Source organism: Chaetodon auriga, chromosome 16 (genome assembly GCF_051107435.1).
Source record: "Chaetodon auriga isolate fChaAug3 chromosome 16, fChaAug3.hap1, whole genome shotgun sequence".
Taxonomy (NCBI): Eukaryota; Metazoa; Chordata; class Actinopteri; order Chaetodontiformes; family Chaetodontidae; genus Chaetodon; species Chaetodon auriga.
Window position 1 is genome coordinate 6,491,927 of NC_135089.1, and position 26,804 is coordinate 6,518,730.

The following is a 26,804-nucleotide window of genomic DNA, read 5'->3' on the forward strand; positions in this document are numbered from 1 at the left end:
GTTGCTGACTCATTAGCATCAGGCAGTCGGAGATGTTTAGCCTGCAGCTGCTCCGACTATTGCAATTCATTTAATACAGCTGTTTAACTACAGTATTAATAAATGTGAAACTCTTCCCAAACGAAACAACTAAACATGGCATCGGCACTCTGTTTAGCTCAGAAAAACCTCTGCAAATAGCACCGCCGCTTTTATCACCCTGAAAATATTTTGAGAAATTTACATCTTTCAGTAATTTAGTAAGCGTTCTCATCAAGGTTGACCTTGTACTCATGGTTTATTTACACAAAGTGTACCTTCCTGAAGACAAACAAACATGGAGTTATAGACACAAAGCTGAAGAGTTAAACAGTTTGAGGCGAGAGGATCATCAAGGTTTACTGTCACCTGCAGGCTTTGACAGAATGAATGAGTGAAAGCGCTCATTTCTGGATCAATGAGCTCATTCTTATGAAAAAACTGGATAGCACTAACACATTTAGTGCATTATTTACACATAATTTCTCCTCTTTGGTTTTTAATTTGTATTCCTTAAACTATGAACTTTGAATAAGCAACTCATTTTGACTATAGCACCACCTTTGTCATTCTGTTTTTAGGGATAAAATTTGAAGATGTATGGAAGTTAAGCTATGAGTACTCATTTTCAACCTTGGAAAAAATCAACACTGAAATGTGAACATGTTCGTCTTTCATAAAGGACTTTTATGGTGAGTTGATCTAAAATGGCAAACGTTTGTGTTCTTCACAATCCACTCACTGTAGCTAAAGCATTTGCAGATATTTTCGATGGCCCACACTTGGTCCGTTGGTCCATACCCACTGATTTTACTCATGGTCACGGGGGGTTGGAGCCTATCCCAGCATGCATTTGGTGAGATATGGGGTACACCGCTGGAGAGGTCGCCAGTCAATCGCAGGGTCCAATGCATACTGACAGACGAACACGTTCACACTCACATTCACACCCACAGGCAATTTAGAGTTTCTTTCACCTGACCTGCATGTTGTTGGCGTGTGGAAAGAAACCAGAGCAGCTGCAGAAAACACATTCAGACATGCCGAGAACGTACAAACACCCAGGCTCACACCAAGAGGGACAAAACAAAACAAATTCTCTTACTGTGAAACTTGACTTTTGTCCCCTTACCAATCAGAAAAAGGACCAAAAGCTGGCTGGCTTTCTTTTCATGTCAGTGTCATTTATTTTTGAACTCCTCTGTTGGATAGAGCCCCTTACACCAACATGACATGATGGGATCTCTGTTGAGGCTTTTACTAGAAGTAATGAATTTATGCATGGCCACCTACAGGAGCTATTTCAGTAGAATTCAGGTTTATCTGCATGCCAAGGCTGTAAAATGAAGAACAAAGCTTAATTTCAGTCACAATGCATACTAACACATCATTCCCTGGTCTGATGCATCTCATTCTCTATTCAGCAGGAGTGTTGTTGTTAAGTAGAATGCAGAGGAGGTTCAGTCCAAATTATCACTTGTTTTTTTCACACTTTATCCTTCAAAACTAGTTTCTGTTGCTGTGACAAAGCACATTTTTAGTCCTAAAATGCAAATACACAAAGTGAAATGTCTGAAATGTTCTAACTACAGGATAATTTGAGTCGCTCATTTTAAAGGTTAGAATATATGAAATTTAGTATGTATAATATGATATGAAGGCCATCACTTTCTGTGCGCAGCTTGCATGTTCTTCATTCTGAAGTGCCCATTAGACGGATGGTGAGGACAGAACATCCACAAAAAGATGCAAAACAACTACAAAGAGATGCAAAATGAGTACAAAGAGGTGCAAATGGACCCAAAGACATGCAAAACAACTACACAGACACACAGCACGACCATAAAATGATGCAAGACAAGTGCAGAGATGCAAAAATGACTACGAATTTACATAAAACAACCACAGCGAGACACAAAACCACCATAAAGAGACACAGTACCACCACAGAACGGACATAGAGAGACACAAAATGAGTCCTGTTCCCTGTTACTGTGTAGGAGGGTGGGAGCCTTTTACCGGCCTCATTGTCTCTTAATCTGTGAATGGCTGTGGGCTATTTTGAATCACTGATATTATTTCATATTAGAATATGTAAAGTTGTTTTTTTTCTTGCTATTCACTTATTACACCGAACAAATATTATAACTATTAATAATGTACAGTTTATTATCAACAAGAAAGCAGGGCTCTGAACCGGACTCTTAACACATTTTCACTAATTTCCCAAATGTGAATCTGTAACATCCCTCCATCTGAAGTCACTTCATTTGTCCACCTGTCCCCTTCAGCCCAGTGCATGCTGGGATGGACTTCCATTTGACCTGTGGGCATGGAAATTTGAGTGAACGACAATGCATTTATGTGAACTGAAGTCTCAAAGAGTTCAGCATCATATCGTCCCCGTCATTCTGATTCTGTGCAGATGTTCCATTCATGCTCATCAGCTCCTTCACTTCCTAATGTCTCCGCACTTGTTGCCGTCCCGTTCTGATTAATCATGTGATTCATGAATTGAAAAAGACAGAAGGATAAACAGGAAGTTAGTGTTTGTGCGGAATAACTAGCAATGGATCCATGGCACTTCCTCCCTTTTCTTTGTGATTAAACAGTCAATAGAATTTGGATAATAGAGAATTGTTTTTCAATGAAGAGAGAAGAAAATTGAACAAAGTACGAAGTATTGACGGAATTCGTAAAACACGTTCAGTGTGGTGGGAGATGCTTTTCCCTTTTTAAAAGCATGAAGCATCTGATAATTGCATTCTCCTCTGCACCACCAAGTCATTTCACATGTTGATGGCTGCACGTTTCAGAGGTCATAATTCTGAAAAGCATCACTCAGAGCAGCTCAGAACTCACACAATTTGAGCTGCTATGCTAATAAGACATCTAAATGCTACCAACAGAAATTTTCTTAAATCGATGGCGAGAGTGCTACTTTCATCCATGTCGTCAAGAGCACTCAAAATCAATTTGGATTGTAAATATTTGGGTGTTTACACATACGTGGGATGCTGTTGGACGTAAGTTGATAGTGGCAATAAGTGCCTTTCGTTGAAAGGAAATAATTGGATTTTTTTATGCCTCTTCTGAAATGATGTCACTATCAGGGCAATCAGTGACAGCTTCCACAGACTTTATGATTGCCGGACAGATTAGAGGACTGTAGCATGCATCTCAGAGCCTCTTCCAGGAAATAACAAGTGCCTCGGCAATCAGAAACACGTTCCCCAGGAAAGCAAAAAAAAGCCCCTGTGATTGCAGCGCTTTGAGATTAAGAGACATCACAGCGAGGACGATGGTGAATTCCCAGCTGGGACAAAAGCACCAACAAAGTGTGACAGAAAGAAATCTCATTGTGTGACATCATTGCTGTGTGACACATACAGAAACACAGCACAGCAGCAGGACATCATTTCACTCAAGCCAGTGAATTCCCACTGCATCCAAACTGCTGCTGGGCATACACAAAATGATTTAGTGCCTCGGTCAAATTCAAAAATCTCCCTTACTGAGGATTAAACAGCCCTTCTTTAAACACTCCAGTCTTATGTAAAGCCCAATAAAATGGCTTTATAGAGCTGGTACCTTTTGTTACAAGACAGGTATGCAAAGCAGTGCTGGGGTTCCTTCTGCACTCAAAGTCAATGTTTTTACATTCAGTGTCACTCAGCAAAAGGCATTTGTCACCTAATAAACATGTTGAATATATTTCCTTCCTCCTAAAGCATTTGTGCTGTGGAATTTTTAAAAGTGCTTTAAATCGTGTATTGTTTACATAAATGTTTTCTTCTTCCCTGCTGTTGTTGGTGCATGACTGGGTTTCTTGGCATGTAGCTGCCACTTAAGATAAGATAAGATAGGACTTTATTTATCTTTATTTATTTATACGCTGGGCGAAATTCAATTGTTACAGCAGCAGAATAAAAAACAGAAAGGAAAAGTAGTAGAACTAAATAGACAATAAACAAAGATACAAAACTCCTGAAGGATATGTACATGACATACAAAGAGTGTCAACTTGTGTGTGGCTTCACTGGTTTGCATGCATGCATGTGCGTCCTCGTGTGTGTGCACAGAAACAAATCAAAACAAAAGAAGGACTCGTTGGTCACAAACTTTGCTGCATAGCTTTAAATAGTCACGCTGTGGACGACTGGTGCCAAGTTACACTTTATCCAAAGGTCCTGCACACCTGTGCAGGGATAATAAGACTTGTGCTCCGATCGGCGTTTGGAGAAACTGTACCAGAATGAACGTGAAGTCACCTGAACTCATGAGCCACTGCAAAAGGTGTTACCTCACCCACACTAAAGGTACGCTCACATTACCTTTGTGGCATATGAATACTTGCTCCATCTCCCTTTCACTTCTGCTGAAGTCATGATGGATGGATTCAAGTTCGTGTTTCCTGTTTCGCCGTGACCTCAGCTGGCTCTGGTTGAGTTCACCTTTGCTTAACTTTGACTGAATGAATGTGTTTGTTCGACCAGTAGAAACACTGATGCATACTGACGTTCTTCGAAATAGAGAAGTTATTATTCCAGCATTTATTCAGCATGTTACCACACTAAGTTTTCATTGAATGGAAACTGATCTGTCCACGCCTTCACAGGTGATACGAAGCTATTAGGAGCATCAGACATTTGCCAATCAAGCACTGTATGTGCGGCCTCACATAGACTTGAGGCGAGGTCTAATCATATGTGTACGCCCCCAAGGAGTCATGAAAGATTTGGGAAATGGCAGGATGGCAAGAACAGTGACAGTTTTATTGTATAGAAGACTTGCCACAAACAATAAAGGTTATGATAAACACATCGAATCAGTAGCCAATGAGAGTCCAGCTTACAGTGAGGTCAGGCAGCCCAGGTGTCATCTCCACTTGTATCCATAACCTGTACAGTGGCCCATGTGACAGATAATAAAGAAAAATAGCCGGTTAATGTTTATGTTCTCGGATGCTGGAGATGATTCGTTTTGCTTTTTTGACAGCAGACATTTTGACTTGTCCGAGCAGGAAAAGCTCAGATGTTACTAATGACATTAAAGATGGCTCTGATCTGTTCCAGCGTCCAGAAAGCCGCGATAGTATGACAGTGATGCACAACACCAGGGCCCTGACACCGAAGCCTCTTATTTCATTCACTCAATATGTACACAGAACGAAAAAAAGTGTTTTTTTTTTAAATATTGCTCGCTGGCTTTGTGCTTTGTTAGTATGTTCACTTTATTGAATTAGAAATCACGTTGCTGATCAGCAAAACAAACACAAGCAAAGGAAAAACTGATATTCTTCGCGCTACATTGGCTTTCAGAACTTTTATTTTCTATTTATACATTGAAACAGATCTCCAAGTAGATTACAGGCAAACAGTGAAGACGCAGCTTTAACTGCGGTGAAAGGAAATGAAGTGACCCCGACTATTTAAAGCGTGTTCAAGGGAGCCCTCACCTCAGATATGAGTGGTAAGCAAATTCATAAAGCTACAAGGAGGAAAAAAAATTAAAGCCTAAAAGCTTTTTATCTTCCTCAAGAATGGAGCCATTGATTTCTTTTTCTCCTCCGCTCATCCTCTTCTCGTTTGTACTCCGCCATGATCAGAGGAGTCTTTGTTTGGCAGGAAGAAAAAAAAGATGAGGACCAAAGATGTGCGGAAGAGACAGGCAGGCTCATTATCGCCAGAAGCAAAAGTTCCGGGAACAAAAGTCACATGACCTGTGTGGGCACACGTCTTATATTTTCTACTGTGTGAAGACTCTTTGATTTGCTCTCACTTTCATTTCGTAATGAGCCGTTCGGTCTCTCCTGCTCCGACACGGAGTGTGCTCAGCACTTCTTCTTCTCTTCCCTGCCGGCAGTGTTGACTGGTGGTCTGTGTGACCTGCCTCTGCACAGCGCTCATTTGAAGGATCATTCACTTGTTCTGCTTGGCGATCACTGCCGCCGCCTGCACCGCGTATTAATGAGCGAGTCCTGGGTCTTTTCGGCTGGTTGGAATCATTCATCAGCATAAATCTCCTCTAACAAGAGTGAAGAGTTTCAGCCCATCAACATGAAGGTGCTCATAGATCACAGGCTTCGGCGCTCCTTGGTGAAAACATTAAAGATTAATTCATAATTCTCTTTCTTGGGGGATAAGTCACAGCAGTAAGCACATAACACACTTAGCTACTATGTTACTGCTGCATGTAAATGGTTTTCATATTGAAATTAATAGAAATATTTCATTTTCAAATACATTTTTTAATTTAATCTGTGTGGCGTGTTTTCCTCTGAGACCCTGCTGGTCACTGTCCATGCTGGAGATGTTCACTGAGGCACCAAAGCGGCTTTATAAGGGCTGGATCTGTTAATTATAGCAGCTATTTGATGTTTGATCTCTGTGCAGATCTCATTTTCGAGCCCACTGTAGTTGCTCTGTTCTTCGTAGCTGATCACCCGCAGCCAATTAGACAATGAATTTGACAAGATCTGAGGAACTTTGGGTGTTTCCTCTCAAATGCTTTAAAGTGGGAGCCTTTGTCATGCACTGCTGACAGCTGATTAATGCACTCTGTGTGCCACGGTCAGGAATAGAGGGTCTCCATTGCTACACTTCACAGGAAGGATGGCAGACACGGTGTGAACGTCCAAAAAGCAACCTTTGCTACAATGAAAGGGGATTTCCAAAAAGTGAAACTTGTGAAGTGAAAGTAATATTTGTGGCTTGTTTTCCGACATGATCTCACATTCGTTGTCCTCTACATAATTAACAGTCAGTATTCCACAGACGGGAGGCGGCTTTGAACACTCATGTGTCATCCTCGGCTGCCTTTCAGCAGTTGTCTTGGGATTCACGGATGAAACACCCCAAATACCCAAATTTTGCTGTTACAAGCCTGTAACAGCGCTGGGTGTGGTCAGAGGCGTTGAAAGTTCATCATAGAGCTCCCCTCTTAAAATAGACTTTGACGTTGATGATTCATGATTCACACTGTGTGCTGGCTGAGCTGTAGTTTTCAAACTGAGAGAGCTGTGCCACGCGTCCAGGCCGTGAGTGCCGCTCAAGCTTTAGGATTACAAGTCTAGTCTGAACAGTCTCAAGTTTGGGTGGATTTCAAGCTCCAAACATCTCTGCTGACCTTGTTCCAAACCAGACCACATAAGTTTGTAGCGAGGAGTGTGGATCCATGGCAGTGTCTGTCTGCTGGTCGATCAGTCCTTCACTTTGTTGCAGACTAAAACATCTCAGTAACTTTTGAACAGACAGCCATGACGCTCTGTACAAATTCTCAGTTCCCAGGGAGAAATATCTCAACCACAAATATAGTGCATTCTTCAGGTTGACATTTCAACCAGTTCACCACTTCGGTTTATGTTAAAATACTTTTAAAAGTGATTACATTCCTACTTTGTTTAGCACATGTTAGCATGCTCAAGATACATGTTGGAACACTGTTAGCATGTAGCTCGAGCACAACCTCATGGAGCTGCTCCTCCTGTCGTGTTAAATTGTTAAGTGTGGACACTCACTAGTTTACTCAGTAGTGAACAGTAAACTGAGATTTTGGACGCTTAGTAATCATCACTGACATGCGTAGAGTGGCATTATGGTCATTTTTGCACCCATAAAATGTGATATATTGCATTATGGGATGGTTAATATGACATGGCGTGCGTAACATCAACATTACTTTTTCACTTTGCTTGTAGGATCTTTTTTGTGGGCAGAGTAGTGAATACATTTACACATACATGAAATAAAATGGCAGTAATTATACTGCATTATTTAGTCAATTTTGGACACAGTCTGTGCTTTTATTATCTTCCAGTCAGCTGTTGATTTCCTGAAAAAAAAAAAAAAAAAAAAAAAGACTTGCAGGGATGTGGAACTTAGTTGAGACAGGAAATCCACCTTAACAACAGCATTTCTGCAATCAATGACCATCAACAGCCCCCTAACAACCCCCCAGATGTTGGTCCAGCATCGCGTCTGCCACACAAAGATTGAAGTGAGGAGTTACAGGTTGGGTCTGTGTATAATTTCTGCCTTAATGCTAACCTCTGTTGTTCAGTGATGTGAGTAACAATAACAAATCAAAGTCGACACCGTTCTGAGTCTCTCCCCTTCATTTCCCTCCAGGCCAAGCAAACTGCAATAGAAAGGCAGCAAAAGCAGGACTGTAAACAAGCTATTGATAGCTGAGGTGAGTGGAGCAAAGTAAAGCAGTATGGTTATTGCTTTGTGGTTGAACTTCATTGCATTTTTAGGAAAGTAGTAATGAGCAGCTCCTAGCATGGAGACGCCTTTTAGCTTCAGGTGCTGAACTGCTGTTGTTTATCTGGAGAATTATCGGATGTCGTATACAATAATTGGCAGAGCTTTTAGGACAGAAAATGTAAGTGAGACAGTTGGACCTTCGGAGAGCATGAAAACCACAGCCTTGGCCTGTCCTCCTGATTCTGAATGCAGTCTGGACGTGTACCTTGGCTTGTTTACTCGCCTCTATTAATCAGTAACCCCTGCAGCTATTTGCTCCTTGCATTATGCTTACTGAAAGCCGAAATAGGACGAGGAAAGACATAGAATCTGTAATGTTATCATGTTGACTCCGTGAATGGGACTGAACTTTTTGCTTTTAGTCAAAAGTGGGAGTAAGGACATTAAAAAAAGCTTTCAAATGAAGCCTTTTACCTTCTCTCATAGTTGCAACCATGCAATCATGACAATGGCAGAGCTCGTGTAACAGAGGGCTACATTCATGGTATTGAGGCTCCTTTGAGTGGAGAAAAAGGTATCTCCGCTCCTTTTCTCGCTGTATGATGAGTGTAAAATGGCGAGGGAAAGACACCGCTGTTCTTGGATTTTGAAAGGATGACATCCAGACCTAACATTTACTGTTAATGTTTTCAATACCTGAAAAAAATATAGTGTCAGAGAAGTTATATCATCATCAAACTGCACCACGTTGGCTGTTTGGCCTGTTATCTGAGCAACAACATGGGTTCAGAAAGTACAAGGTGATTTGTAAAAATAAGCTCTCGATTGTTCAGGACTTACTGTCATTATTACCCAAATCACATTATGTGATGAGGTGTGCGTGGAAACGTGTTTGCTGGTTTAGAGTTTATAGCAGAATGAGACTGGCAGGCGTAACGCACATGAAAGGAGATGATGTGATTTTTGGGGAGGTCTTTGCTGGTGCACCGTCAGCAGCTGTGCAAGCTTACCTGATTTGTATTAAACCTCATCTCTAGCACTCCAGGCCCATTATAGCACATGTGAGGTCATGAGCCACAAATTCATAAAGGGTGGGGTGGAAAACATCCACTTACAGACTCAGAGTTTACTGAACAACAAAGTTCATACTGAAGACAAAGGTTCGATTTATCGTGTTGGTTGGATTACGGAGCTCCTTGCTGCAGACATTTGTGCATTAATGAGGAAAAATGTCAGGACAGGTCTTGGAACTTGCTGCTTAACTGTGTGAAAGGAAGAATTTCTCAATAAATAATGGAGATTTTTACAGGAGGTCTGCATAATTCAGGCCCTTTGAAATCCATTGAAATGTATCCTAGATTCCATTTTATTACAGCTTTTCATTTTTTGCCAACTGAATATGTGACTCCACACATCCAGCCATGAAGTCTTCAATGCACTCGTGTCTCACATCTGCCGATGTGGTTCCACTTCTGAGAGTTTGTTGTCGGCTTAAGCACATTTTATCATTTTCGCAATATTTTATGTTTTGCTGTTGATTTTTATTCGCAAAATCCGGAATTCCGTCCATGTTTTCTACATCGAGGAAAACATAGGACTATAGATATTGTGCTTTTCATACCATGAAAGGTTTAGTTTAACTGGCCCTCATAATGTTGCATTTAAGGGTTTGAAAAGTACCTACTTAGCTTGAGAGTGGCCTCATGCCATCTTACACATCATGTCCACTGTGCCCTGTTCCGGCTGTGCTTTGGCTCACTCATGGCTCTGTAATATGGAGACTTTTTGGTTGATTGAATGTTCTCGTGTCACTCAGCTGCTGGACGTTGCCTCACCGGCTAGAATCCCATCACATCGTCTTCCACAGACAGACCTTGAACGTGACACCGCCGGATCGTGTAGTCAGTGGTTGTTACAGTAGCCTTGAGGCGATTCTGGCTCAGGTTATAATAAAGATGCTGAGTGTATACTGTATGTGCACCCTTAACTTTATTTCACAGTACTTTGTCTGAAAGCAGATAACATAGTATTAAGAAATAAAAAAAAAAAACACATTTTTGTGCTCTTGTTTGTTTTGATGCACTTAAACAACAACTGTTGGTCTTTCTAAAGGTTTTATCAACACTTTAAACTCTTATTAGACACAGAAGTGCTACAATATGCAGTATAAAAAGATGTTGCTAAATAGCTAAATGAACTAGAAACCTGACAGCTCTCAGAAGATACTGAAATGCCTTTATAAAAATAACAACAAATGGAGACTTGTCAACAGTATCAACATTGAAATAAAACAAAAAGAATTTTACACTTGTACACATATCCCAAAATCTTAAGGCGGTTGAAATATTAAGTCAGACAACCAAGTTGACACTTTATAAAGTGCTTACATAACACATCAGGCTCATGAATGCTTCATTTCACATTAATGAATAATAACAGCGTCATGACACACTTACATGAAATGGACGCAGCATTATGACACAGAAAAAAATACAAATGGGCTAACTCATGCCTGCAGTTATACTAACAGAGTCGATGTCTAATGGAAGGAAAAAGAGTTGATGAAAAAATATGTCACAGCCAAATTCATTCCCTCAGGTCAGACTGTGGTCCTCACCTCGACACACAGCACAGAGAGGATGTCTGCCCTGTTTCCATTTTATCTTTCATGCACGTTGAAGTGTTTAATATTCACTCATGTTTTTTGAGTGCACAAAAATATGCCATTTGACCAAAACTGAAAAATGTAGCGAGAAACAAAATGGAAATCTGGAGACACTGGTTGTGTTTTGTTTAAAGCAGCAGCACAGATTTTGTGCAGAGTTGTATGAGCGCTGTGGCTTCATCCAGCGTAATGAAGTTTAACCAAAATGCAACAAAAACTGAGGACAACGTTGAAACATCTCCTTGACTTGGCTGAGATGGAAAAGTTGGTGTTTTGATGAAAGCGAAATGTGACAAAAGTGCCGTGGAAACACTCGGCGAATGAATCCTGATGTTCATGGAGCATGTGGCTTAAACATTCACTGAAGCTTCTGCCTCACCGAACACATGAAAAACATCAGATCTCTGTGGACCAATGAGGAGACTGTAGCCTTCCCTAAATGAATACATTAAGATAAATGCTGTTTCCACATTGTTTTCATTCCTTTGAGGATTCACTGGCGCTCCTTTAATTACATCATCTCGTTGCGCCCTCTTCCTCTGCACTGGCACCCAACTAGAGAGTTAGTGCCACCAACTGTTTATCTCGATGCTTCCAACATGTAGTTTTCGCATAAGAGACGTGGATGAGTGCACTTGATGAATAGCATTTTCTTTTGACGATTTCCTGGAAATTTGGCCAAAATTTGCACAAAATTTTGAAAAGAAAATTGGAAGGAAGATCTGCTGCCACGTTGGGAAGTTATTCTCTTTGTTTTTTTAAATTGAAACTAATAATTATGCTTCATAATCATGATCACAGTTCATGAAGTTTGAATAATAGCAGTCTGTATCCCTAGAAATGACTGACGTGAGGCTTAACAAAGAGCAAATCTCTGCTTTTCAATAAACCCATAGCCTACACCGACAATACATTTAGTTACGTCATTACAATTCTTCAAATAAGTTGGAGGGTTGAAATGCATATTTATTGCCCATTCACAAATATGCAATGAATCATCATGAGCCTTTCTGGAAAAAAGTTATATAAACATCTTACAAAGAAAAAGCGTTAAGTCTTATATTTACTCAAAAAATTTCATGATGTACAAATTCACAGCCAGTAAGTCAGAGGATTCAGTTTCACATTCTCAAATTTTACTCTAGCATGTTGATATTCGTCTGGTACGTAGCTTTCATAATATACAAAAAGATTGAACAGCCTAGCAGGTAAAAATAAAATGAAACCTCTCAGCAAGCAACAAGGCCCATCTGAATAACAAACTACTTTCCTGCGTTTATCGGATCAGACATTATGCAATATAATACACTGGAAGAAATACTGAAGCAAAGGAAAATAAAACACAGCCGTTAATAGCATTAAATAAATATTTCCTCACATAAAAGCTGCCATAGACAGATCAGAATATGTATCTGTTACATTCATCCATCGGGCTCTCCTGCAGGGAAGAACAGCTGCCTCTACCTAAACAACAGGTGACAGAGTCCAGCTACCTTCCCCTTGAAATGTTAGTGATTAATAGTAGGCTCTCAATGCCATATCCTGTATGTGGATATTATTGTTTCCCAATGTTTTCACTTTTGAAGGAGTAACTGATACAATAAACAAAGAAAAAAAAAAAGTCAACATGGACCTACTGCTCTGTGTTTATTCCCAGACCGTGCAGAAATATTGTAAACATTTCAGCTTTTTCTACTTTGGTACTAAAGATACAAACGATGGCTCATGAAACTGATGACTGAGACTTTCATTACAGCATGTAATATACTGCATCGTGCCTGCATGAAGTCTGTCAGAGTCCATCCACTGAATACTGCGTCGTGTGATTAAGGGGACGTTAAAACTGAATCCGTCTGCGTCTTGTAAATGCATGTAAAAGCTTTAAAAAAGAGAAGAGTTTAAAAAAAAAACAGGCGGTGATGGTTAAAATGACAAATGATGTGACAGGTTTAAAGTGGGATATGCTGTTCTTCAGCAACAAGTTAATCTCACTGAACAGCGCTCCATTTGATAAAACCTGATTCATCCACTAATACTTTTCCATTTACACAGCAAACATTGCAAATATAGAAACCCATATCTGTACATAGTTTTGTTGAATTAAATATATGCAGGGAGGGAAAAAAAGAAAGTTCTTTTTGAATGAAGGGTCCAGGTAGTTCCTCAAGAAATACTGAGGTTTCAGTAGACATATCTTCATATAGTAGTTTCATATTACACAACAGCAAATCCACTGTCACAGGACTTGGCCATGCGATACCCAAAAACCTATAATCCATTGTAACATATATATTATTAATTTGCAATATATTTTCTCTTTAATAGATAAAAGTTTTCTCGATGAATGCTTTACATAATATGACAAATTTAAAGAATCTTTACCCCATTTTCCTCACAGTCAAAAGTGAATGTGATACACGTGAGTGAGTAGTTGATTATAATATGGAAGTATCCATTGATTCAATTGTCAGATGAGGTTCTTGTGTCATTTCTGCAATGTGTGGTCCATTTTAAAAACACCTAAAGAGGTTATGATTTATGTTGGGCTGATACACCTTTCCAGTAGTCTAAAATATCATGCAGGTCCTCATCCTTTGCAAACTGCACTTTCTTACGCAGCGCATGGCCCGCAGCCATGTACTCGTCATCTTTGTGCCGTTTCCGGTGGAGTTTGAAACGCTCCCAGATGCTGTGTGAAGGTTTGCAGTAGTATTCGGGACTGGAGGAGTAGCTTAGATTGTGATACTGAGATGGCAGCTGGGAATATGCTAAGTCTCTGGAGCGGGAGTGCGTAAGAGGCTCCAACATGGAGGACTTGTGGCCGTCAGGTCCTTCAAGCTCCTCTATCTGAGCGTCGGGATACGAGTGCCGGTGGTCACTGTACTGACGGATCTTGTCTGCCTCAGCCCTCAGGATCGCGGCAGCAGGTGTTACAGTGAGGATGGTTTCTCCTGTTGGGGAGGTTTTCTCTATGTACTTGGATTCAGAGCGATAAGGCCTGGGGCTTCGCATCGGTCCTCCCGTGGCAGTGCTGGGCCTCTTTGGCGAGACATCAGAATTCCGATGCCTCTGCAGAGAGTGATGGTAGCTGTCCTTGTACACCGGGGACAGAAGGCCAGATTTACTCTGTGGGTGCTCTGATATTAGTACGAGTTGGGGCTCTGCAGTAGATACTGCTCCAGATTTCACCCCTTGAAAAGAGGTGGATTCTGACTTTAGAGCATCTATACAGTTGTTAATTATCTGATTGACTTTATCCACCTCTTTTGCAATGGTGGAAATCTCTGCCACCGACCCCTGGCTGTTCCCAGCCATTCCCATGTCACACTCCCTGCGTTCATGATGGTCCATGCTGCGCACCTCCATGTAATTTCCTTTCATCATTTTAGGAGTCTCACTTATCTCTTGAAATTTGTACTGCTCCATTTCAGCTGCAGATGGTAAGTACGGCATACGTGCCATGCTCTCCCCGGCCAACAACTGCTTCTGCGACATTCGAGATATAGTCCCTCCTTCTAGTTCTTGTCCGTATTTCAGTTCCATTATATTTTTCTTCAGGCTACCTGATTTTTTGTGCTTTTCATCTTGCTGACGCTTTCTTCGCAAGCAATAGTAGACCACACCCAGAAAAATGACCATGCTAAAGAGACAGCCTAAAATTGTCATGATGTAGTGAGTAGCAGTTGCATTATTTACAACTCTTTCCTTTCCATTCCAAGGGCCAGTAGTGATTGTCAGACAAGTGTGGTTGTGTCTCAGAGAATTGCGTATTGAAGCAACGCAGTATGTGTAGTTAGTGTGGGGTTTCAGGTTTTTTAGTTCAATGTCCTCCTTTATGTCTTTCAGGTTTTGAATATCTGTGAAAAAGCTGTTGTTGTATAGAACCAGGATGTACATCTTCTTGTAGGGATGAGGAATCTGAACTGTGATGGTGGCACCTGTGTTCGATACTTGCTTCAGTTTCATCAGAAGGTTTACGTCCACATCATTGTAGGTTGTACTGATGGTAATGTCTTCTGGTTCTGTACCTGAGGGACAGTCTTCCAGCCCGCAAAGTGTCGAGTCCGGTGGGGGTGTTGTGGACTCAGTGGGCACAGCAATAAATGGTGTCACGTAGTCATCAGTGCACACAGTGGTGAGCATGTGAAGCGCATTTCGATATGTTGGATTGTTCGGATTCTGACTCAGTAAACTATAACCAGAGACGCCAGGTGGGGAGTCGCAGACCATCCGCTCGTTCGTCCTGTTGGGGAAAACTGAGAGCCATTTGACAAAACCAAGTAATTCACATGAGCAGTTGAAAGGGTTGGTGTACAACTCGCAGGTGGTCAGTTTAGTCAGACTGGTAAAGGTGGACCCGTCTAACTGCTGGATTCGGTTCATGGAGAGGTCAATGTTCTCAATGTTGGGGCATTCCCAAAAGGCATTGGGTGTCACAGTCTCAATCAGGTTTGCCTGGAGGTAGAGGTACTGCAGCTTTCCTAAACCCCTGAGGATCCCCTCCGTCAGGTTCCGCAACTTGTTGAAGCCCATTTGAAGGACTTGTAAGTTAAACTGAGCAGAAAAGGCCCCGTCCTCTATGTAGGAGATTTCATTCTTTGTCAGGTTCAGGTAGGTCAAGTTGGCAAAGCGACTAAGGGCAGAATAATGGATACTTTTGATTTTGTTTTCATTCAGACGAAGGTCAACAATGGTGCTGTTGATATGCTGTGGGATGGCCTCATAAGGTGGTTGGTTTTGGCTACAAATCGCAAGCCATACAAAGCCCTTTTCACCCTCAATTAACCAGCAGTCTCCACTGACTCTGCCAATATGAGTCAAATATACAATGGCTACAGACCAAAACAAGGCACTCATCACCATGCCTAAGCTGCAGGCCATTGGTGCTTCTCTGAGAGTCATGTGCAGGGCCAAAAAAAATGGGTGGAAGGTGATGCCGCTGTGGTTTCAGTACAGCGAAGCCGATCCTGTTGGAAAATCTGCTGGATGTTCAACTATTCTCACGGGCCAGAAACAATCCTTGTATTTGTCTCCTCTTCATTGATGGATGATATTTTCCCCATGTACCAATCAGAAAAAAGTTGAGTATCTGCCCTTACACTGAGTTTCTTTCATTGAGGTTTGCCTGCAGTGAACTTGTGGTGATGCATAAGAGATTTCACCACCTCAGGCTGGCTTGTGCTTTTCTCCTTAAAGGTTACCATCATTAGATGGTCTCATCGTATTGTTTCTGCCACTGTCTTCCTTTCTGTGTGTCTCTCATGTGCACGGAGGAACAACCTGCAATATAAAGACAAGAACACATTGACATTAATTACATTTTATCAGGATAAGACAAGCATACCGCATATGATGCTGTACTTAAAGCCTAGGATTCATGTTTACTGCATGTGTCCTCTTCCTGTTCATGCACCACTAATTATTTTGTACACAATTTAAGAGGTGATTGCAGTCCCCGTGGCAGACTGCAATTTCAGGAAACTGTTGGCCAATTACCACTTGACAGGTTGGGAAAAGCAGAGTCCTTGTTTTCACACCATTAACCTGAGGACTGTCAGATGCATCTGAGGGAGGCCAAAGTTAAGAAGCTGCATTAAATCAATTATCCAACACCACATGAAATGACACTTTGAGTGAACTTAGGATTTTGCTCTGGAAACCTTCACGCATACATTGAAATGAGCAGTGGTTCTACAAGAAAAAGAGGGAACTCACCCACAAAGTGTGATTATTGGGTCATCCTAAATTAAATTAAAATCTTTCACCCCATCTTGGTAAATTCAAAATGTTTAACCAGGCCGAATACCATTTTCTTCTCTTATTTTGGAATCTTACAGATAATTGAAGCCACATTCAAAGTAACCCTGTGTCATTTTTATGGGATAAATTATGGGAGAATGGTAAATGCTGCTAAAATATACTGGAACAATAGCGAGTAGTGAAGAAAGCAAAAAGTCAGCAAACTGACTCTTTAATGTCAGCAATATCTATCAAAAGTTTGCTCACATTAGCGAACACAGGGTTGTATTTTACTGCTTATATTTTCAACCGTTCATTCGTAAATGTGATGTGAATGAATGCGCTGTTTTGTCTTTCAGAAGTTACAGCGTTGCTTTCAAGTTTAGAGATTATATTACTTTCGGTGGATGATTTAGGGCACAACCTCACTCTATTACAGCACCAAATCACTCATTATTACCACCTTCATTACAGCAATTAATTGTGCAAGGGTCAACGTACTGCTGCTGATGAGGAAATAAAAAAAAACATCACGCGTGCTGCTGCACAGGTATGCAGTCGAGGTTGAAAGACTGCAGTCACCAATAATAATGTGCCTTCTGAAACAGTCTGTCGGATTGATTTTAACATGCAGCTGGAGGATGTTTATGCCCAGTTGCGAGTTGAATGATGTCTGTGAATAAAACTGAATTTGTTGACTGTTATGACCGTCATTAAATCTGGCTGATGCAAGATCAGTGCATTCCAATGAGTGAAACCTTCATTATTTACATACAGTACATACAATCTTTTTTTTCACAGTTAGGTAGATGTAGACACTTTCCCTCTGTTTTCAAATATTTCTTCTGTTCAATGTCATTTCCACCATATTTACATATCTAGTGTAGTCAACAGCAATGATGGCGGTGTTAAATCATTAATTTTTATATTCTGAAGTAGACTGTAGAGAACACTTTTTATTAAGTAGTTATACAAAAACTGCTGCGAGGCAGCCTCAGAAATATTTAAGATTAGTACTAAAAATGACCTTGCAATAACCGCTAATTTGTAATTAACGAGAATAAAAATCAGGATGTGCTGGGAGTGAACACACAGCAGAAACATCAGCCCAGAGGTCTCGATATGTGTAGAAATATATTCTCTTTTAGTTCACCAGTTCTGCCTCTGACGCAGGGCGACATGGGCTGCCTTGTTGGAGGGACACAGGGGGTGAGGAGGTGCTTTTGTGTGTTAGAGGACATGGCTCTCCACAACAGGGATAATCACTGGTAGAATAGAATAAATGTGACAGTTCATGGCAGAGAGAATATACTTCAAGTTGAAACCCCACCTGCCATGGCGACCTTAAAGACCGTTCCTGCTGTCATTTGACCTTTTTTGGAGTTTATTTTATCACATTACCGTCGTATGAGTGTTGTGGTTTTCGTCATCATACATCACAGTGTAGGGATACACACATTTGTACTGAAACACAATTTGTCCTCTTTGTTTGACCCTAAATAGGATGGGTATCAACTGGGGACCAAGGACTGCAAGTCAGTGTCCTGTTACATTTATATGTGACTGATTTGTTTGGCCAAATACCTTTTGAGGGAAACGTAATTGCTGGCCACAGCACGCTCTGTGGAAACTTTTTTTCATAGTGAAGGAAGTGCAGCACAGATCGTGGGGAGACGGTCGGGGTGGACGGACGTTGACACCGGAGCACTGAGATGGTATTTTTCAGTTGTATACTTTCAACATCTAGTGTTACCAACTCCAGCTTTCAGTCTGTGCTGATTCTTTCAATATTCAATCAAGACCACAGTCCCTTCCTAAGTTTCCGTGCTTCAAGTGTGTAAACACAACCTTAAAAACACTGATCAATCTTAAGTTTGTAAATTGCATAAATATAATTTCAAGGAGGAATGGCTGCTTTCAATAAACATCGACTTTGGGCGATTCTGCAAAACCACAGATTATGTTTTTACATTCATTGGCAACACTTTAAAAATACTAGGGAAAGGTTGTGGTTATGGTAATAAACTATGGTTAATACATGCTGAGGTAAGGCCAATGACACACATGCAGTAGAAGGGACACTGCTTCCTGGATCGTAACTAAACCTAAATCCTTAGGTTCTGAATTTATATGCGTCTAGAGATGCTGAGTTTAAGGGTCAGTGTGTGTTTTGGGTATACCCTGTCGACCCACTTGGGGTTCAATCCCGCAATCTTCTTGCAGTGAGGCGACACTGCTAACCTCTGAGCCACTGTACCATCCAATAACACAATGCCTTATTTTTTTACACTAACACACTGACAAAATCCTGCAGCACATAAGAAATGCAACACCCTTAACAGAATAACAATAACAGAATAATTCTACATGATGGGGGAACAAAGCATTTCAGCTCTGAATCATCTCCAGCAGTAAACACTCTTCTGTATGCTGATTAACTGATAGACTGGAACATTGTACCAGTTGGTACACATTGGTGGTGTAATCTGAGGTTTTGTATGTTTCACATAGATTTGAGTTGGCCCAGAGGGTGAGATTATATGTGAATCTATAGTTCATAGCTTAGCTTGTTTGTGCTTTCCATATATTTACTGTAAATGGGGAGGCTGGTATGTCTTCATTGCCAATTCACTATTTCTGCTTTCCCATTCCACCTCTTTACTGAATGCTGTAAATGAATGCACGGTGCAGCCAGCTGTTTTACTATGTGCTGCATGCAAAAGCCCCTTTCAATAGATATTTTCTTCCGTGGCAGTCAGCATGAAGATTTTACTGGCAAAATGAGTGTGAATGAGTTCGACGACTGAGGGCAGAGTCTGTCACTGAATTTCAGTCCAGTGCAAATACAGCTTTCTGCAAGGTTATGTCCATACACACTTAAAAGCACACAGCCCCGGCTTCATTCAAGAGACGGCGTTTTAAAACAGAAATGAAGGGCGATTTCGGTGCATAGAAGGTGTTTTTAATTGCAATTCTCCCAGGTTCACACAGCACTAATAAATGATCAGCAATTGGGCTGAGATGATCAACTAAAAGCACTGGCCAGCTATTGGAGTGCAGATGAAGTGGTGAAATAAATGCTGTGATGGAGGACGCTGCAACAGAATGCCAAAGGCCGCCATTACAAAACCACCGTCTCTGACGACAAAAGAGCAGCGGCTGAGGAGCATCGAAGAAAGGAACGCTCTCAAAGCCCCTGGGAGGAAAGAGGCTCCAAATCAAATGTTCCATGAAATGAATATGAAAAACACAGCTCTGCAGAATATCTGGCGAAGCAAAGGATCTCTCAAAGAAAAACGTTGTCTTGTTATTACTCCCCAGTCTCTGACCTTTATCGCAAATACCGCGTGGCAGAGACTGAGCTCATCTGACCTGACCTCCGCTCGCTCACAGTGTGACACTGGTGTGAGATGCTTTAGCGGCTAAATGGAAGTTTAAGTTAAAGCTGAGAAGTCTCCTCTCATTTAGAATGCATTGGCTGTGTTTTGTTTGTCCACAGTGACTCACTCTAGTGAGCCTCCAACTGATTCACTGCCTCACCACTGAAACCATGCATAAATTACAGCCAGGCTACTTCCTCTTGTTGAGGTACACACAAATACACAAGCATGCTTACACTGATAGGTGATACTGTAGCCTCTGCATGACAAAAGGCAGATTTTGCATTCAAATGCTGTATCTTAACTCTTGCACTTGTGTCCCAGTGAATCCGCGACATATGCCAACAAAAACAATGCCTGCAGTGTCGAGTTGTTAGGGGATAAACAAAGCAACCAACTACACTAAAATTAATTTTTAGTGCTTTGTTTTCATGCAAATCACATCACACTGTTTATTCAGATCTTAAATGAGCCTTAAGCATCCAGCAGTGTATGTTTCCTTATGAGAGCTTTGGTCTATTTGCCACCACAGACCCACTTTCCATAATGGCAGCAATCTGTATGGTCCAGTACGAGCCCTGAGTGCAGCAGGCCAGAACACCCAAGGCATCAGAGCTGAGTATATTCCCCTATCAGACACAGGCAGCCATTCCACAGTCTCTTTTCCATTTAGGCTTTATGTGCTGGGTAATGAAGGCTTTTCTTTTTCTTTTCCTCTTCTGTGGATAACCTATTGAAACCCTGCTGCTGAAGAACAATTCAAACACAACCTTGTAAATTTCTGTTCCAGTTGCTCAGGGCCTCTTCATACTTATCGTCGGTTCTCTCTTATGAAAAAGGGCTACAGGACAACGCAAAAGCAGCTGCGAATGTGGAGGAATGGAGGTCTACCTTTTATAGAGCAATTTTTTTTTTTGAAATGCGGCCACTGAATTTGAGCAAAGATTTTGCCTTTTTTTGAGTCAGCTGGTGAAAAATCCACACAAGGTCAGATGCTGATGTGGCCTTAAAGGGGAGGGGTGAAGCCGGTGTTGTGGTGTGACTGGTTGGATAGGGATCTTTCAGCTGCTGTGTCTGGCTGGACTCAGGCTGTCAAAGGTATGAAGATGAAACAACAGGCACATTGAGTTGTTAAGTATTGTTTTTTTGTACTGGTATTGTGTCAAAGTTTAAAATTCTGACATCGTGACCATCGGCCTGGAGTCTTTAAACGTGAAGCAGAACGGTTGTCCTTTCTCACGCAGAGCCTCAGGAGGGTGGCTGCTCCTGCCACAAGGCAAAGTGCTTCAAAGCAAAGACTTTGACAGAAGCTCCAGAATGCCTCATTGGGAAAAAAGATCATGAAACTACCGCGTGTCCCTCCCCACAAACAACCGTGCATTGTATGCAAACCCACCAGGCTGTACCTCACCTCCCTCCCTGGCTATCTCTGCCTCTCAGTCCCCTTCTGTTTGCCACTGTGTCTGTCCAAACAATTTCACCGTGCATACTAAATGAATATTCTTCTGTTCTATCTCCAAGTGTCTACAAAAGCATGATATCAAAGGATCTGTTTTACAGTTTGAGGCCCTGCTTTTTCTTGTTCCCTCCCAGAGCTTCCTATCTTGTGCTTTGTGACGGTGAAGGTGCCTCAATCTCTGAGGACCCTCCTCATCCATACCAATGACTGCCCTTTATTTGATGTCATTGAAAATGCATGCACTTCTTGCTGGGAAGAAAGAAAAAAAAAAAGAAGGAAAGATGGGAAACCAGAAGTGGAGAATCAATTGAGTTGAAATGGAACTACTTCTCTTGGGGAAGGAAAACATTGTGCTCATTGAGGTACCGAATTGCTTTGGAGAGAGGAAGAACGAGGGCACATATGCTTGGGTTATATCAGAGTATATTAAACTCATACATTAATTACTCAGGGAATATTGCCTGGAAAAGAATTGATGGTCCTGTCTTCACTGAATACTCTTCGCTAAGAGTTCAGCACTTTTTTTATGGCTTCAGTGATATACTTGTTGGACTTAATGTGTCTTTTTTGGACAGCAGATGGTTTTTAGTTAGTATAAGCTAACTTCTCTTATAAGTGAGGTGTATTGTGCCGCCTCGATGCACTGAATTCATTTGTTTTCCAGACAAAGCCTTTTATTCCCACATGACAATTGGAGTTGCTTCCTCATATAAACGGAGCCAGAGGAAGCTTTCAGCACGGTATTTATCTCAATATGACCTCCTGAGGCAGAAATAAAGTGATAAATGTAGTGATAAGAGGCTGTATGTGGCGTTACATAATATAGGGGATTTGAGAACACTTGAAAACTCCGATTTCCTTGAATTTCCTTTATCTGACAGTGTTGTTAACTGACCAAAGATGTTTCTATAATGGATGTATTGTGTTAACATTTTGTAGGTGTGTTTATAGCAACATGTTCTCACTCTCGGCTCATCGCACAGGCCATTAGCTTCAAACTGTAATGCTCTAGAGTCAGTTTTGCATGTGCAAAAGTAAGTGTCAAGCAATAAATAATAAATATTCAACATCTGGTTAGACTTTCAAAATAAAGCTGCCTGAGAACGATAATAAACACGTGGTTAATGTTGTGAGTCACAGTTTTGTTAGCTTGGGTAAAAGCTCATGCTTTGGGTTAAAATGAGTAAATTAACGATGTCCTTTAAATACATTAAGTTACTTCATGAACTGAAATGTGTGCCATTGTGCTGTGCATCTGGGTTTCTGTTTTTTGCTGGTGTTGTTTTGGTGCCGATCCACATGTCCTGGAAGATTTCATGTAATTAGCTGCATGGGATTTATGAAACCAATTTCCCATGTTTTTATGTGTAAATATGTAATGGAGACAGCAGTTGTTGAAGTTGGTCCAGTATTGAACGAGAGCGCTGCAGCCACGAAACGGGCTTTGCACACCGTCAATTTAGGTCCACGAAAAGTGCTTGTTTTTGTCGCTGACAGGCTCAAATTGTTATTCTAAGTGTCTGACAACATTATGGAAAGGATCCCTACAGAGATACTTTTTTGTGAAAGGCTCAGATCCTTTTGTTTAACCAGACACATCCACTCTCGCCCAATCCACCAGACTCAATTTACAGAAACAGTAATTTTATCATTGTAAAACACCCTCCACTCAAGCTTGACAGAAACCAAATAAAACTCTCCGGACCTTCTTGGTTCATCCTCACATTGTCCCAACAATCACCACCAACACACTATAGAGTGTAGAGCTGGAAAACTTTCACATCCAACTCAAGAATTATTTTCAGCAGACATATGATGGGAGAGATTTAAATATGTTGAACTTTGACAGGCTTTTGTAGACATCAATAAAGGACAAATTACATCTTCCTGCTGCCAATTAGCACTGGTACCTGCCAATTAGTTGCAAATTAGCATTGGGGTAATAAGTATTGCTGAAGTGTGGGTTGATCTCAATTAATGGTGATGATGCATTAGTGCTAAATGTCAAATAACAGAACCCTTTGGGAAATTAAGGCCTTGAGTGCAAAGGTTGGACAGATACAAATATACACAGGCAACCTGAATTTGAAACTGCCTCATGGTCTATTGAAAAGTTACATTCAGCCAGCTTACTACTTGGTATTCCACGCAGGTGTCATACTTTGTAAAACTTTAAATGACTTACTGCCCTGCCATCTCTTGTAAATTCCCAATATCTCACTCTATTGTTCTTCAGTGTATCAAGAGTCCTTCAGCAGGCTCATGACCTAGTACAATTCAAGCTTAGACGAGAGTAAAAAATCTCATTACAAACTAAAAGCTCCACTTTGGGTGACACCTCTTATAAAGATGATAAGCCATGGAGAATGGCGTGGAATCACACTGCATTGATAGAAACAGATGCATCAGTGAAACCCTGCAGGAGAATTAAAGCAGCCTGCAGTTAGAAGAGAACCAGAAATCTGAAAAGTGCATCCTCCACGGTGCTTTCTTTAACGTTGATGCTGTGATCTCTGTAGTGGACTGTATTCTATAACAAAACCATAAGAGTGCAGCTCCACAGGATGCATACTGAACAGGGAAATCTGTGAACTGGGCTACAGAGAGCATTTATCAAAGGGACAGGAGCAAAGTAGAGTTTAATTTAATTCTGTACGTTGGAGAGTAAGACACAACTTGGAATAACACCTGAAGGTTTAAATGCAATTTTCCAGGCCATCAACTGACCATCAACTCGGCACGTTACTTTGGCCTCCGAGCCAAAGCATCTGCCAGCAATGTCTCTTACCTGCTGACTCATGACACGTGGAACTTAAGTGGGAGCTACTGTGTAGCCCTGAGCGTGACAGAAAGTTGTGTGAAACTCACTATTCAGGCGGATTTAACAGAATTGCTGAGTGTCAACATCTTTATATTTATTAATATCTTATATTTAGAAAACTGATAAAACTTTACATATGCTGACAAAATCTGTGATAAGACAGCCTTCCTTATCTCGGTCAATTACCTCGCCATTCTCAGCCAAGGTTTCCCCACCAATTAACCTTCAGGAAGTGACAGGAGCTAATTCAATTTTGGCCGACTGCAGGACCATGCTCCTGACTGACAGGTGAGCCCGCCTCAGAGTTCTGATTGACAAGCTGTGAACAGCAGAGCTGTGCTCAATGTTTATATCTGTCTGACCTCAGAGACTATCTGACACATTTAGGAAGAGGACATTATCACTTTGAGATTATCTCCACAAAGAGGGCTGTGAGACGAGATTAACTCAATTCATCTATATCTTGAAGAGTCAGCTTGGTTTTCAGGGTATTTTACAATTTCATCTTCTTACTCAGATTTACCCTAAATCAGTCAAAGCGCCGACAAAATGGTTTTTAACCGTTTATTGCAGCAATATGCATTTTAGTTTGGCAGTGTGGCTCTGACGCTCTGTCCGTATGCTCACAATCCCCCTGACTGGCCCTTTTGTGGATCCCCCAATCCACATGAGGATAGCCTGTCAGCGTCACTTATGTATGAAGGTGTAGTACCAGCAGGGGGCGATAATTATGGGAGCAAAGGTCAAGCGTAGTACAACCCCAGTTCCAGAAAAACTGGGACACTATGAAGGACACAGATAAAAACAAAATGCAGTCTTTTGTTGTACAAAGTGTTCCTGAGCCATGTAATAATATTCTTTATCCAATCATGTGTTCACAAAGTGGTGAATCTTGCTCCATTACCAATGAACCTGTTTACTTGTGGAATGAAACATGCGTTTTTGGATCATTCTACAACTTTCCCAGTCTCTCATTGCTCCTTTTCCAACTTGTTTGAAATGTTTTGCTGCATCAAATTCAGAATAAGCAGATATTTCTAAAAATCAATGAAGGTGATGAGGTGAAACATTAAATGTATTACGTTTGTACCGGTTTCAATTGAGTATGCCAGAAAGGAAAAGCAAATGATCACCAAGTAGTTTGTGTGCCTCAGCAAGCTTTACTCTGAAAGTCTAAACTAATGCTGCGTATTTATTATTGCTAACTTGAACATGTCCTTTTGATGCCTAGGCGAGGCAAAATGTGACACAGTGGGCCGGTGGGTCTATTACATGCTTTGGCTTGATGCTGAGTTGAATTTTTGATAGCAGGCAGCAGCAGAGCAGCGAGGATGCAGAGCTCAGCGTTGTTGTATTCAGAATGTGCCAAATGTTAATGTGGACAGCCCATTGTGAGAGATACTGCAGGTTGTGCACGTGGAATGGAGGCTGTAGGAGATGTGTAATTATAAAATGAGTTCCTGAGTGCCTGCCTGAGCGAACGTGAGGCTCCATCTCACTAATGACTTTCCAGGGGCTAACTGTGCCTTTTCTTTCAATATGCCTCTGCACGTTGTCCAAATGTATGCTGCACCGTGTCTTTCATTTATTCACGGATGTTTTTGCAGTTTTTGAGTCGCATCTGCAATGTTTCAATAATGTTTTGATACGACACAGCAGCTCACCTGAACTCTGTCCTTCTCCCTCTGTATCTGTTATCCTGTATGGGCATATATCGGGGAGACTGAGGTTGCAGATGCTTTATTGTCCACCCATAGGAATAAATAATTTCAAGCTTTCCTCAGAAATATACCACAGTTAGCGCTATGAGATTATGTAGGAGCCTCTGTAAAAAAAAAAGTGACTTTATGAATATATTCCAGCATCATACTGGCCATTAATCTTTGAGAAGTTCAGTGGTGTATTTTCTTACTTTTGGACGGAGCTGCTACAAATCCCATCAGCATAACCTGGAGGAAGCTCAGTGTTTGACAAGATTTACCTTTAAACTGCAGAGTTAAAATGTGTCTGCACATTTGGGCTTTGGGTAAATAGATCAAAGTCTGAATTCACCGAAAAAGCAAACTAAGAGAAAGTGTAGCTGTTTGAACATGTTTGGCTAATTCTCTCAGGGGTATCTTGGCCATGTCTACATCTTTGAGTGGATAAAAACAAGATCCATGTTTTGGTATTTATTTAATTGCACTCGCATGTCAGAAAAATTCTCATCATGTCTCACTTCAAATGATCGTGACGTAGTGACTCCATTTGAAGCAGCGTGTTCAAATGCCTGATGTGTCATAGAAATAATGGTAAAGTTAACCGCTGGTTAATGAATGGTCTTGGATTGAGGAGGTGAGCAGCAGTCGCCAACAGAATGCTGAACGAAAGACTGGGGTGGTGTTTAATGTATGACACAGCCACTTGCCAGCTAATGATGGCTACCGACAATCCAGTTAAAAGCATCAGCAGTCTAAACTGAAAATATGGCTGAGGGCTATAGGTGGAGGGTGGTGCCAAGGACTGATTATGAGAC

General features: G+C 41.2%; 1 protein-coding gene across 1 annotated transcript in view; it reads right to left on the bottom strand.

Annotated features, from left to right (window-relative positions):
• Positions 1-10,195: 10,195 nt before the first annotated feature.
• The window catches only part of elfn1a (extracellular leucine-rich repeat and fibronectin type III domain containing 1a), a 70,058-nt gene continuing 53,449 nt past the window's right edge, over positions 10,196-26,804 (bottom strand). Inside the window, exon 3 of the mRNA XM_076753086.1 lies at positions 10,196-16,170. Coding sequence (XP_076609201.1) covers positions 13,420-15,792 — 2,373 coding nt within the window. The 5' untranslated portion in view covers positions 15,793-16,170 and the 3' untranslated portion in view covers positions 10,196-13,419. The remainder of the gene's footprint in view (positions 16,171-26,804) is intronic.